Source organism: Artemia sp. Qi Xiang Cuo, chromosome 6, assembly GCF_049724085.1.
Source record: "Artemia sp. Qi Xiang Cuo chromosome 6, ASM4972408v1, whole genome shotgun sequence".
Taxonomy (NCBI): domain Eukaryota; kingdom Metazoa; phylum Arthropoda; class Branchiopoda; order Anostraca; family Artemiidae; genus Artemia; species Artemia sp. Qi Xiang Cuo.
This window is the reverse complement of record NC_142799.1, coordinates 41,758,403-41,773,708: the sequence shown is the minus strand read 5'-3', so window position 1 is coordinate 41,773,708 and position 15,306 is coordinate 41,758,403. Positions and strand designations below refer to the sequence as shown.

The window sequence follows — 15,306 nt, the reverse complement described above, 5'->3', positions numbered from 1 at the left end:
GTTTCCACTTGTTTCCGATTAGATCACAGTCTGACTTGTCTACGCGTGAAAAGATCTGATGCCGCCTATGTTTCTATCTGCAAAAACGTTCTCTGGAGCACTCGCACCTTGGTCCGGGTTTTTATAATGGGCGAGATAGGGAAAGATCATACTGGATAATTATATAAACTGTGCTCTACAGTAGGGTTTCTTGATACGCTGAATATGACGGTTGGATTTTCATTAAGATTTTATGACTTTTCTATCACTTTTAGGGGGTGTTTCCCCCTTTTTTTCGAAAATAAGGCAAATTTTTTAGGATCGTAACTTTTGATGGGTAAGACTAAACGTAACTTTTTGATGAAACTTATATATTTGAAATCAGCATAAAAATCCGATTCTTTGATGTATCTACTAGTATCAAAATTCCGTTTTTTAGAGTTTGGTTACTATTGGGCCGGGTCGCTCCTTACCTACAGTTTGATAAACAGTTAATATGTTTGATAAATGGTTAATATAACGGTAACTGTTTGATAAACGGTAACTGTTTGATAAACGCTTAATAATAGGCATTTATTTAAAAGCGTCATTTAACTGATTTGATTCACTTGAATTTTAATAAAAGTATGTAGTCATGTATAATTACGCATTACCTATTGCGAAGGAGGGTCGATGGGTTATTGTGTAGGCGGGGGGCGTGTGTGCCCGATGTCTCAAAAACTGTATTTTTATGCCTAAATTTTCTATTTCCCCGCGAGTCTTCACATGAATATAGCAGAAGGTATGGGAAGGAGGGGGGTATATTAAATCTAATCTCCCTTCACGCCTGTTGAAGTTTAGCATAACCCACCAAAACTTACGAGTCTGAGAAAATTTGCTTCATCTAACAGTTCGTGGTGTAACGAACTGTAAGTAAAGAGTGACCCGGCTCAATGGTAACCGAAACTTTTAAAAAACGGAATTTTGATACCAATATATACATCAAAAGAATCAGATTTTAATTCTGATTTCAAATATATAAATTTTATCAGGTTTAATTTTACCCATCAAAAGTTACGCGCCTGAGAAAATTTGGCTGATTTTCGAAAAAAGGGGGAAATACTCCCTAAAAGTTATAGAACCTTAATGAAAATCACACCATCATATTCAGCGTAGGCTATCAGAGAACCCTACTGTAGAGGTTTCAAGTTCCTATCTACAAAAATGTGGAATTTTCCATTTTTTGCCAGAACAATGATCACGGATGCGTGTTTTTTTTTTGGTTTTTTTTTCCAGGGGTAATCGTATTGACCCAGTGGTCTTAGAATATCGTAGGAGGGCTCATTGGAACGGAAATTAAAAGTTCTAGTGCCCTTTGAAGTGAACAAAAAACTGAACGGCAACTAGGCCCCCTCCAACGCTCATTTTTTTCTAAAGTCACCCTTCTAAAATTTTGAGATAGCCATTTTGTTCAGCATAGTCGAAAATCTAATAAATATGTCTTTTAGGATGACTTAATCCCCCAGAGTTCCCAGGGGAAGGGCTGCAAGTTTTGAACTTTGCCCATTGCTTACATATTGTTATTGGGAAGTATACAGACATTTTCAGGAAGGATTTTACATTAAAACTGAAAACGAACAGAAATTATTCCGTATATGAAAGGGGCTGTCCCCTCCTCAACGCCTCGCTCTTTACGCTAAAGTTTGACTTTCCTCTATTTTTGTTAAACAATAAAAAACTTTAGCGTAAAGAGCGAGGCGTTGAGGAGGGGACAGTCCCTTTCATATACGGAATAATTTCTGTTCGTTTTTTAGTTTTAATGTCGCTCCTTACTTTCAGTTTAAAAAACTAGTTTTTTTATTTAATATCAATAAAAAGCCAATGTAGCTACATTTTAGAGAATATCAGATGTATCTTGATGCATTGGTGCTGATCCCAACTTTTTTTTTTGCAAAAAAATGACTAAGTAATGACAATTTGAACATTATATAGCTAAAAAATTGTTGGGAGCTCGTTTTTTGTCGAAAACAGGAAACTGATAGAATTGAGTATTCTTTTCTTATCTGGGTGTATCAGATATAGTATCCACAATCACATTGTCAAAATATAACGACAGCTTCAAGAGATGGTGTTCCAAGTCATGACTAAGCAGAGATATCCTGTTTTGAAAGAAAATTTCGACAGTGGTTCCAAAATTGCACTGTAGAATCATCGGTGCCTTTACTTTAGTCCCAAAACCGTGCCAAAACCGTTGGCACGCCACCAAAAATATTTCAGCACGCCCCCACTGCAAAGACTTTGGCGCGCCGCCGAACATTTCTTACGCCGAACATTTCTTACGCCGAACTACTTACGGAGACTACTGATACGAAAACATAAGGCAAAATCCGCCATTCAATGGCACTTGCAATATTTTTGGATTCCCCTCAAAATATTTTTGAATGTACTTGTCCAGTACGGACTCCAGACTATCCCCCACTCGCCTCCGTCCCCCCCACTACAACATAACAATCCCAATTCAAAATGAGTTTCAACAAGCCCTGATATTCCTCAAATATCTTCCCTATATATGTTCTCTTCTTTTGGTCAAACAAATATTTTCATCCAATTTCTAAGATTACAAGCATTCAACCCAATTTCTCAGATAAAATCTTCACCCAATTTCTATGATCACAAGTATTCAACCCACTGGCCCCATATTATAGCTAATATTGGATAATGGCCTTTATTTCAAAATTTTATCATATTAGTCCTAAGTGGGAGGATTCAATTGTGAAGCAATATATATATATATATATATATATATATATATATATATATATATATATATATATATATATATATATATATATATATATATATATATATATATATATATATATATATATATATATATATATATATATATATATATATATATATATATATATATATATATATATATATATATATATATATATATATATATAGTAGCAGGAGCTCGGTGGCTTTGCTGCCAGGTCCAAGCGCTTGGCACGCGGCAGGCTTGTGTATATTGGTTCTCGTTGTCGCTTGTCTGCTACATCCACCCTGGGAACGTAATGGATGTCCCGCTGAATTTAGATTTGTCCAACTACTCTGAAGCTAAAAACATTACGACTATTGATGGTTCGATCATCGTTTACGTTGAATGAAGCTAAAGCGAAACACGAGTTTAAGTTTTGGATTTGTTTGTGGAACTCTTCAAGTAAGGATCTAAAAAAATGCAAACTAATTCATTTGGAAACTAAGGAAGTGGTAATCCTGTTTGACCATGCAAGTAGCAATTTTCTAATGAATCACCTTCGTTTACTACACTTTCCTCGGGAAAATAGAGGGCTACATAGTGAATACAACGTCAAAGGGTCCCAATGAGGTTCAATTAATATTTGCATAGTTTACGGCATCTTTGCTGGTTTGTGCTGGGTTTTGTGCCATAGTTTGTTGGCCGTTTTTTTTTAATTTTTGGCTACTACTAATCCGATTTACTTCTTAATAACAGTTCGTTACCACGAACAGTTTGACGTGACATTTCAAAAAATTCTATCAGGACTGAAAGTGCTTTAGCAAAACAAACATTTTCAAAGAAAATATGGCTTATTCTGCATTATTTCCCTAAAATATATAAGGGATAGGAGATTTATTCTTAAAACTCTGAGAGATAACACTAGACTTTACCCGGATCCAAAATTTAGTTACTCCTAATAAGTCTACTTCCAGAGTCAAAGGGGTTTGGTTTTGCTTCTTGTATAAACCATGTTATGGACTAAAAATCGTGATTTTCTTCTGGAAAGCTATTGAACATTTTGCAAGCTTTAGAAGAGCTTTCTTATTCCTGTTGTTACCTCCATAGCATGGGAACCAGCATTGTCAGTGTGACAAATAACTTTTTGATACTTCCACAAAAAATATAATTTTTTAGACTTTTCATTAAGAAAATTGAAAAAAAGTCCCGCTCTTTACGCTAAAGATTGCCTTTTTGTCACAACTCTACTTTTTAAAGTAATAAAAAAATTAAGCGCAAAGAGCGGGTCGTTGAGGAGGGGACATCCCCTCTCATATACGGAATAATTTCTGTTCGTTTTAAGTTTTAATGTCGCTCCTTACTTTCAGTTTAAAAAACTTGTTTTTTTTATTTAATTTTCGAAAAAAGGGCGGTTGATTTTGATGAAATGTACATCATCGAAATCACCAGATCAGTGCACTTTATTGTAGAGAGTTCAATTTTTTATCTACAAGAATGTGAAATTTTGTTTCAAACAGTTCGTGGTAACGAACTGTAAGTAAGCAGAGACTCGGATAAATAGTAACCGAAACTCTAAAAAACGGAATTTTGATACCAATAGATACATCAGAAGAATCATATTTTTATGTTGATTTCAAATATATAAGTTTCATCAAGTTTACGTGCCTGAGAAAATTTGCCTTATTTTTGAAAAAGGGGGAAACAACCCCTAAAAGGCTTGTAAATCAAATAAAAACAACACCAGCAAATTTGACGTCTTAGAGAACCCTACTATGGAGGTTCCAAGCATATACCTGCAAAAATCTCAACTTTTGAATTTTTTGTCTCAAGGACGATCATGGTTGCGTTTTTATTTTTTTTTTTTTTTTCAGAGGTGATTGTATCGACCCAGTAGTCCTAGAATATTGTGAGAGGGCTCATTCGAATGGAAATTAAAAGTTCTAGTGCCCTTTTCAACTGACCAAAAAAATTGGAGGGCAACTTGGCCCGATCCCACGCTCATTTTTTTTCCCAACGTCACCCAATCAAAATTTTGATATAGCCATTTTGTTCAGCATAGTCGAAAATCTAATTAATATGTCTTTGATGATGACCTAATCCCCCACTGTTCCCGGGGGAAGGGCTGCAAGTTATAAACTTTGCCCATTGTTTACATATAGTATTGGTTATTGGGAAGTATACAGGAGTTTTCAGGAGGAATTTTTTTCTAGTGGGGGGTCGGGGTCAGAATAGGGTTACGGGGGAGGATCTTTCCATGGAAAATATAAAAAAAAAACAGCATTATTAAAAAAACGATCAGAAATTAAATAAAAAAACAAGTTTTTTCCAACTAAAAGTAAGAAGCAACATTAAAACTTAAAACGAAAAGGAATTACTACGTAAACGAGGTGAATTGCCCCCACGTCAATGAGTAGCTCTTTCCACTAAAGTTTTTTTTAGCACTTTCAAAAGAGCTATTTATTCTAATTCAACGACCTTTTTGATTAAGGGATTTGTGATTCGAACAAAATTCGAACTTTAGCGTAAAGAGCGAGGTATTGACTAGGCAGTGAACTCCCTAATATAGGTAATAAAAACATACGAATAATGAAAATCGTTACGTAAGTTAATTCGTAAGTTACGTCAGAACAAAATTTTGGGAAAGCCAATTAACCAAAAAAAGGAAAATTAATATGCGAATTTCGTTTTAATTGTTCATATACGGTGAGCCAAAATCAAAGCTGCATTAATTCAAAAACGTTCAGAAATTAACTAAAAAAAGGTTCTTTTAACTGAAAGTAAGGAGCGACATTAAAACTTAAAACAAACAGAAATTATTCCGCATATGAAAGGGACTGTCCCCCCTCAACGCCACGCTCTTTATGCTGAAGTTTTTTATTGTTTTAAAAAATAAAGTTGTAAGACAGAGTCAAACTTTAACGTAAAGAGCGAGGCGTTGAAGAGGGGACGACCCCTTTCATATACGGAATAATTTCTGTTCGTTTTAAGTTTTAATGTCGCTCCTTACTTTCAGTTAAAAAAACTTGTTTTTTTTATTTAATCTCCCAAAAGGGTGATGAGGGATATATATGTTCGTTTTTCTGTAAGTTTTTTCCCCAGGGGTGATCGTGTCGGAACAGTGGTCCAATAATATCAGGAGAAAAGAAATTGAAGGATCTACTGAACTTTTTAGGCAGCAAAAAAAGATTTTGCCACAGCAAAGTAACGGTTTTTTGCCATTTTGTGACGTCGAGTAATGCCTTCTAGTTTCCTCTAGGGCATTGCCCCCAACTGATGTCCATGTTGAACATGCCTATATAAAAAAAGATTTGTTCGAAAAATTTGCCTTGAAAACCGTGTAGTTGATGACTGTAATTAATTTAGATTATCCTGACCTCTCTTCCTTATAAATATTTGGAGAGAAACATTTTTTTAGGGATGATTGTCATTCTCGAGGTATTGCTTATAATAAAATTGAATATGAAAAACTTGGGTTAAAGGAGGGAGTGGTAGCCCTCTTTCACATCTAAGAGAGCCTTGAATTAAATACTTTGGTAGTAACAGACTATAAATAAAGAGCGACCATTATCAATAGAAACCGGAACTCGTAAGAAACGCAGTATTAATTTCAATATTAAGGATAAGTCAGTTTGTTTTGGATAATTAGCGTTTGTTTCTAAAAGTCCATGCACCAAAATGAGCTCCTTTTTTCGAAATAGTGCTGTGCAAAAGTTAAAAATTGAAATAAAGATTCTGGTTTGAGGCGGTGGTTACCCTCCTCAAATTAAGGGTAACTCTAGGTATACCATTAAAAACGAACAGAAAATAAATCAAAATATTTTTTTGAAGTGTAAGTAAAGAGTGACATTAAACCTGAAAAGGAGCAGAAATTATTTTATAGATGAGGGGGACTGTCCCCTTCTTCAACCTCCTATATGTTAACTTTGTATCTTAATGCTTTTAGAACCACTACTAAAAAACAAGGGTCGTTGAACTGGAATAAAATTTATTTTTGGAGCACTTGAAAACTTTAGCGTAAAGAACAGTCTGTTGAGGAGGAGGTAGCCTCCCTCATATACGGAATAATTTCTGTTCGTTTTAAGCTTTGAAATCACTCTTTACTTTCATACGAATTTTTTGTATGTTTAAACCCTACATCGACTGGGTCATGACACCCGTTTTAGCCATAATCTTGTTTTATACTTTTTGTTATAGATTAACTTGTCAAAAGCTCGTTGAATCTTGTGCCTGTATTCCAAGAATATATAGGTACATTAAAAATCTGATGCTTTTTCGTCACTTTCGAGCACCTTCGCCCACAAAAAAAAATTGACTGCATCAGTACTTGCGTTACCCTTGATTTGGATTCTCACTAGGTCTGCAGTAGGAGTACTGAAGGAGGCTACAGATCCAATTTTAATGCAGAATCGATGTTTTATTGAAAACCACTAGTTTTTTAAATGTCGAAGCATAGTGGGGAAAAGGTTGAATTTAAGCGCAATTAAACGCCTTGCCTTGAATTTAGGAAAATTCGATTTTATTGTGTGAAAACTGGAAGGAGTTCTTATGCGACTAAATTTACTCTTTGTCATCTGAAAATTAGCATGTTTCTACCGAGTTTTTACTAATTCAATACTTTTGGGTCTTCCAGTGGGACGGAAAGGATCGATCTAAAAACGGAAATAAAGTAAAAATTTTGGTGGTTACGAACAAATAAATCTAACAAAACTTCTCTGGCATCCAATCCTTGTGATATAATTTATTCCATTGTTCAATTTATATTGTCAATGGATTTTTTTTCTTTCTTTTGGTAACTCCAGTAACTTTGGATTTCCTGGGATGTTTTATTTCTTCGGTCATTGATTCAGCTATCACCAAAATTCATTATGGGGCTGACGTAGTAAATCAGAGGCAACACAGTAGCTCTGACCAAGTATTAAATAAAGAAAAATAATATTTTTAAACCGAAAGTAAGGAGCGACATTAAAACTTAAAACGAACATATATTATTCCGGATATGAAGTGTTTTCCCCTCCTCAATACCTTGCTATTTACGCTAAAACTGTTAGTACTTTTAAGAAGCTTCCTATTCTTATTAAAAAGCCCCCGTGTTTCAATTTTAATAAACATTCAAACTTTAGCATAAAGAGTAAGGTATTGAGGAGGGGGCAACATTTCATATATGGCATAATTTCTGTTCGTTTTTCAAATAATGCCGGTAAATCTGGCTCCCTTCTATGAAATATACCCCTCCCCCTTATGGAAAACTCCTCCGTGGAAATTTCCTCCAACGTAAAGTGCACTCCCCCGGTCAAATTTCATCCAGACAGTTACATCCTCGCTGAGAATCCCCCCTCTGTAAAATTACTTTTGGTTGATTTAGCTTGAAAAATTTTCCTTAGCATTCTTTCATTTGAATAAGACTTTAATCTCTAATAGGTTTCTCGATCACTCCAGAAATTTCCCCTTCCGTGGAAATTATTTCCCCGAAAACAAAACACGCGGCGAAAAGTCCCTGGATAATTCCTCCGGGACATCTCCATATAAAAATTTGGCAAAGAGAATGCAAACAATTAAAAAGAATTTCGTATAGTAATTCTGTCAAAACCCTTCAGTGTAACATTTCCCCAGGAATATTCACTCCCAAGAAATTTCACTCCCCGAAAAAAATTCCCCTGGGACTGTGCAGGGTCATTTACACCTAAATACATAGTTATTAGATTTGTTTTTACTATGCTGAACAAAACGGCTATCTCAAAATTTTAATCGGGTTACTTTGGGGAAAAAATGAGCATGGGAGGAGCCTAGTTGCCCTCCAGTTTTTTTAGTCACTTAAAAAGGGCAATAGAACTTTTAATTTTTGTTCGTATGAGCCCTCTGGCCATATTCTAGGATCACTGGGTTGATACGATCACCCCTGGGGAAAAAATAATAATAATAACTAAACACGCATCAGGGATCTTTGTTCTGGCAGAAAATACAACCACATTTATGCAAATAGGAGCTTGAAACTTCTACAGTAGGGTTATCTGATATACTTATCTGATTTTGTTGTTTTCTTTTAAGATTCTATGACTTTTAGGGGGTGTTTTTCCCTTTCTTCGAAAATAAGGCAAATATTGATGTATCTATTGGTATCAAAATTCCGTTTTTTAAAAGTTTCGGTTACTATTTGGCCGGGTGCTCCTTACGGTTCGTTACCACGAACTGTTTGAAATCGGGATTTATCTCCTATATAATTTTTTCAGTCACTTTGTATAGCAGGAATGATTTTACAAGCTTGGGAACGGGTTCATTCAATCAGACATCGAAAGCTTTAATACCATGAGTGGCCGAAAAGATTGAAGGGCAACCACCCTATTCCCTCCCTCAATGTCCTGTTTGACTCTTGGGCACCCCGTACCTCCCTGTAGCTGTAGATCAAAAGTTTTAAGGTATGCATCTCACTTGGAATAATCAAACGGCTAAAAAATGTACCTCAGATGAGTGGGACTTGATCCATTTAGCCCTCAGGGCAAGGGTGCAAAGTTACTTTACACCTTGTTAAACACGAAAAAGGGAAACAATTTAGATCATTATAATCGGAATCTTAAGTTGGGTCTGTGACCCCTCCAAGCCTTTCCCCTTCTATTGCCAACTTTTTAGCAGAGACGTAGGCACGTAGCAGCTTTTTTAAATCAGAATCATGCAAAGATTGTCAAGCTCAGTGCCAAAATGGCCTAAGTAAAGGCTCTATACAGATACTGATGGTTCAAAAATAGGCGATGCCGTGGATCACTGCGAAAGCGAGCCAGTTTCTAACTCGGTGCCAAAACGAGATAAACCTGACTCAGTGGGAAAAACGGGCTAAGTCCCAGCTATGGACTGACTTGGCGCAAACTAGCTAACCCTGGGCTCTGGGTGAGAATGAACCAAGTCCTAACCCGGTGCAACTTTCTACTCCGTTCCTATCTTTTTTTTGTGTTCAACGCGATTAAAGTGATGAATGGTTACTGTCACCAAATTAGGAAAAGAAAAACTGCCACTTTCCCTACACAGGCATACTAAAATTTTCATTTGCCAGCTTGCTTGAGGGTTTGTATAAGAATTATGTCAGCAGATCTGCGTTAAAAAAAAAAATATTTATTATAGACAATCTTAAAAAAAAAAAAAAAAAAATGAAAGATTCTGGATAACCTTGTGGGTAAGTTAAGTTTGTACCTGACAAACCATTCAATTTATTGCAGCAAACAACAGGTTCAACAGAGATTTTCCAACTAGTATTTTTTAGTTGTTAGCAACCATTTCGTGGTAAAGAACTGTAAATAAGGAGCGACTCGTTTCAATAGTAACCGAAACTCTAAAAACAGGATTTTGATAACGAATGATACATCAGCAGAATTGGATTTCTATGCTGATTCCAAATATATAAACTTCACTTAGTTTAATGTTTCCCATCAAAAGCTACTACCCTGCTTGAAAAAGTGGGGAAATACCCCCTAAAAGTGAAAGAATCTTAATGAAAAGCACACCGTCTGATTCGGCGTATCAGAGAGCCCTATTGTAGAGGTTTCAAGCTCCCATCATAAAAAATGTGGAATTCTGCTTTTTTCCAAAAGAAAGATCACGTATGCGTGTTTATTTGTTTTTTTTTCTTCATGGGTGATCATATCGAACCAATGGTCCTAAAATATCAAGAGAGGGCTTATTCGAACGGAAATGAAAAGTTTTAGTGCCCTTTTAAAGTGACCAGAAAGATTGAAGGGCATCTAGGTCCCCCCATTTTTCCCCAAAATCGTCCGATCAAATTTTGATAGTCATATTGTTCAGCATAGTTGAAAGGTCGAATATGTATATCGTTGAAGATAACATGATCCCCAAAGCCCCTGGGGAAAGGTCTTTAAGTTATGAAATTTATCCATTGTTTACGTAGGCTATAGTATTTGCTATTGGGAAGTATGCACATATTTTTCGGTTGGGGGCGGGGGGTAGGATGAATTTTCTGCGGGGGAGATTTTTCATGGGGAAGTAAGTTTCCGGGGGAAACTTGAACTTTTCAGGGGAAATTTTACACTGGGGGAACTTGCCAGAATTCCTATACAAAATTCTTTTTATTTGTCTTACTTTATCTTTGCCAACTCAACTTAGATGTGGAAATATTAATGGTAATTGCCCGGGGTAAATGTTCACCGGGATTGAATTTGCAAGAGGATCTTTTCGTGGGGGGGGGGGGGTAAATTTCCCGGCATTATTAAAAAAACGATCAGAAAAAAAAACTACTTCAACTGAAAGTAAGCAGCAACATTAAAACGTAATTAAAACGTAAAACGAAGAGAAATTATTACGTATATGAGGTGGGTTACCTTCTTCTTAATATCTCGCCCTTTACGCTAAAGTTTGACTTTTTGTCCCAATTTTTTAAGAACGACTCCTGAAACATAAGGATCGTTTAATTAGAGCAAGAACAATCTTTTTTCTAAATACTAAAAAACTTTAGCGTGAAGAGCGAAGTTTTAAGAAGGGGACAACCCCCTTCATATACTTAATAATTTCTGTTTGGTTTATGTTTTAATGTTGCTCCTTACTTTCAGTTAAAAAACACCTGTTTTCTTTTTATTTACTGAAGATGTAAAATCGATTGGATCCATAGATTAAGCTTCAGATGAGTTGGTGCTATATGGAACCAAGACTGGATATCTTCTTAAAATCGGAGAGAGATGAACTAGCGCTCACGTGAAAATCGAATGGACACTCGCATATTCTTTTGTAAATTAAATAAAAACAAGTTTTTTCAACTGAAAAGTTTTTTCATTTAATTTCATAAAGGTTTTTATGGAAGGGATGGTTGCTTAACTTCAGAAGAGGCTCAGTCTTTCTCCCTGAAAAAGACTAGGTCAATATAAAACGAACAGAAATTAATCAAAAAAACTTTTTGCACCGAATAAGTTTTTCAAGAAAAGGTAAAACCAAGCATACAACTACCACAAATCAGTTTCAATAAATAAATGAAACCCAAAACAAACAGAAATTAAAATAAGTCAAACTCAAAACAAGCAGAAATTAATCTGTGTAGGGTTCTAAACCCCATGATTTCTAAAAGCTATAATATAATTTGTACTTTACTGAAATATTTTTTTTTCAATGTTTTCACTTTTATAAATATAAGAAATAAAAAATGAATTAAGATTTCAACGAATAAATATCAGCATATTTACATCAAACTGACAGTGCATATTTTTTTTCAGTAAATTCATTGTAATTTTTTCAGTAAAGTACAAATTAAATTCTAGCTTTTAGAAAGTATGGGGCACAGTTCATAAAATTAATTATCCAGTATGATCATTCCCTATCTCACCCATTATAAAAACCCGGACCGGGGTGCGAGTGCTCCAGAGAACGTAGAAACATAAGCGGCGTCAGATCTTTTCACGGGTAGACACGTCAGACGCGAAACAATCAGAAACAAGTGGAAACCCGCTATTAATAACTGCACGAAGAAGTGGGAGGAGCTTTTTGTTCGCACCGAGAACGAAGACCAGAAATGATCTGCGATAAGCTTACTGGATAATGATATGAACTGTGGCATAGGGTTTAGAACCCTACTCAGATTAATTTCTGCTCGTTTTGAGTTTGACTTATTTTAATTTCTGGTTGTTTTGGGTTTCATTTATTTATTGATGCTGATTTGTGGTAGTTGTATGCTTGGTAGATTATTTGATTCCATCTTTGTTCATTTTAGGTTTATTGGAGCTCTACTTTTTCTTGAAGAACTTATTTTGTGCAAAAAGTTTTGATTAATTAAATAAAAAAAAACAAGTTTTTTTTTACTGAAAGTAAGGAGTGACGTTAAAACGAATGGAAATTATTCCGTATATGAAAGGGAATGTCCCCTCCTCAATGCCCCGCTCTTTGCGCTAAAGTTTGACTCTTTCTCACAAACTCTATTTTTAAAACATAAAAAAAACTTTAGCGTAAAGAGCGACGCGTTGAGGAGGGGACAGCCAAATACGGAATAATTTCTGTTCGTTTCAAGTATTAATATCGCTCCTTACTTTCAGTTAAAAAAACTTGTTTTCTTTATTTAATTACTTAAAGTTTGCTACCACGAACTGTCTGATCGGTACTGATAGCACAACAATTTGAATGCCAGATGACATAGAAAAGTGTCACTTTCGAAAGCCATGCCCGCAATGGAGATTTTGAGAAAACTGGCTAGTCACCATTGAAAAAGAAACTATGGGGGGGGGGGGGTCACCGAAATATTATAGAACATTCGATTGGATGCATAAATGCATGGATGAAAATAGAACTAGAAAATGAAGAAGCAATGTTGTCGGAAGGGCGCCATAACAAGCCAAAATTCCGGATGCTCGCACTGATAACCTTAAGATAAATGATTTCTTCGACCAAACATTCTTTCCATTTATCACACAATCGTCAGGAAAGTTATGGGCAGGATATTTTATCAAAAAGCTTCTTCATGCGATTAGACACCCTTCCAAATAATTTCTCAGAGGGTATTCTTTCAAGGTCTTTAAAATCAGTTCTAACAGTTTCATATATTTAGAAAGTAATTCACGTTGTGCTTAAATTAGTGGCGTATCCAAGTCATAGATGGTACTTCTGATTTTTATTTTTATAAAAAAATTTTACCCTTGGCGAAAGTTCTTGATTCAAGTATATATTTTTTTGCCCCATTACGGCGATGAACATGTCTTGGGTGAATTGCAATTTCTAATCGGGTTAAGTTATTTGGAAATAGTCTGTATATATTTGTGATTTGAATCGGAAGGAATGGATACAGATCTCTATTGGTTTCCAGATTTCACCAATCAATACAAGACGGTCACTAACCAAATATAGCAGACCTAACTCAAATTGTGAATAATTTATATGCTGTTTTAGTTCTATAAGGATGAGCATACTTCATTTTTAGCCCTGAAAAATATTACTTTTTAGAAAATCCATAAGATTTAGCGAAAAAATATTATTTTGCAGTCAAAAGGAGGTGTGCTTAATCCTTTATGGGCTCTTGACTTGAACCATGAAGGAAGTAAAATATTAAAAGGTGGTACACAAATCTCTTATATAAAGAGACCATCTAATTACAAGGCAGATATTTATTTAGTTTTAGTGAAAAAAGGAAGATGAAGAGCCCGTATTATACTAGCACCATCTTCTGCATTAAAAACTTAGTGATCCTCAAATTTGACCATAGGGTTAGCGATTAAACTAAATCATAGGAAGAAGCCTACGGTTTCCATATGTTCCATTCTGCAACCAAACCCGTAATTTTAGTCTTGAGCTAAAAATATTTGGTGGTGCTACCCATTGTATTCAAGAAAAGAGAATCAATTCACAGCAAACATCGAGACAGTTTGTTGATTTCTGCGTCTTCTACGGCTGGAAATGCGTAGATAGAACACATGAAAGGAAAGCTCACACGAAATGACAAAATTTTCAATTTATGGCCCTAACTAATTTTCGAAACAGGTGTTTATAGGTCAAGACGTTAAAAAGGTAGTAAACCCGAAATCGTAAATGACAAAATTATTTACAACAACAACTGTTCGAGCGTTCAGAGGATCGTAAAAGAGAAATGAATATCTTTGAAATATATTGTACCAAAAATATGGTCCCCATTTTGACTTTTACTACAAATAATTCCGACGAGTAAAATTTCGTATCAGAAAATCATATTGCCCCACAATCAAACTCTCCAAAAGAAGTAAGCCTAATCAAGAATACTACCAAGAATTATATTGTAGGTGGAACACCTCTGCGAACAGCTGAATATAGAAACGCACTATCCCTTGTTGATGTACGTTTTATTGTAGAAGTATGAAGGTTGGCGAGCCCCAGGTTTTACCGGTAAGTCCTAGGATTAACCAAAGCACAGCGGTAAAAGCGCATAAAAAGTTAGGCAATTGTTTCTTTTAGGATGTTTATCGTGTTATTCCATTAAATACTTATGTTTGTCAACACTATGAGCATAACTCTATTTTGAGCAGAATTTTTGCAATTCCCTGGCCGATCGTGTGGTATCATGGGGATATATTTTATAGGATTGCAGGGAACCGTGTCCGCGGGGGATTTACTTTCGAAACTGGGTGGCTGGTAAGAGATGGTCTGATTTTTGGCTACATTATGCAGAATCTCAAGTTCGTACTGTTAAATCTATTGATTTGTTTAATAAATAATTAATTTCTTTTCTTTTTAGTTCCCCTTGTTCTTCGTGTCTGTGCTGATTACATAGAATCTCATGGCATTGTAGATGGTATTTACAGGCTTTCCGGTGTTTCCTCCAACATACAGAAACTCAGGTAAATTTGTTTTGTACAACTCTAATTGGGAACATCTGGCATCTAAAGGAAAGATCCACTTTGGATTTTCTAATCCCTTTCAATAACGCAAAATAGAGGGAAAAGTAATAGATTAAGAAAGCGGACAAATAATATCTTACAAGACCAAGATAGTTCCAGTATAATTATGATGATTATTGGGATAAAACACCATACGTCTTTAATAATATAATGAATGAGCATCCCATTCTATCCTTGTATATGTCTGAGAACAGAATTTTGAGTATTACTAAATTTGTGGTGACAACAAACTACTGTGCTCTC

The 15,306-nt window shown here is 35.3% G+C and overlaps 1 protein-coding gene across 5 annotated transcripts in view; it reads left to right on the top strand.

Moving 5' to 3' along the window:
* Window positions 1-15,306, top strand: part of CdGAPr (GTPase-activating protein CdGAPr) — a 286,444-nt gene that overhangs the window by 219,966 nt on the left and 51,172 nt on the right. For all 5 annotated transcript variants that reach the window (XM_089090758.1, XM_089090757.1, XM_089090756.1 and 2 more), the window contains one exon: window positions 14,901-15,003. In XM_089090758.1, coding sequence (XP_088946884.1) covers window positions 14,901-15,003 — 103 coding nt within the window. The remainder of the gene's footprint in view (window positions 1-14,900; window positions 15,004-15,306) is intronic.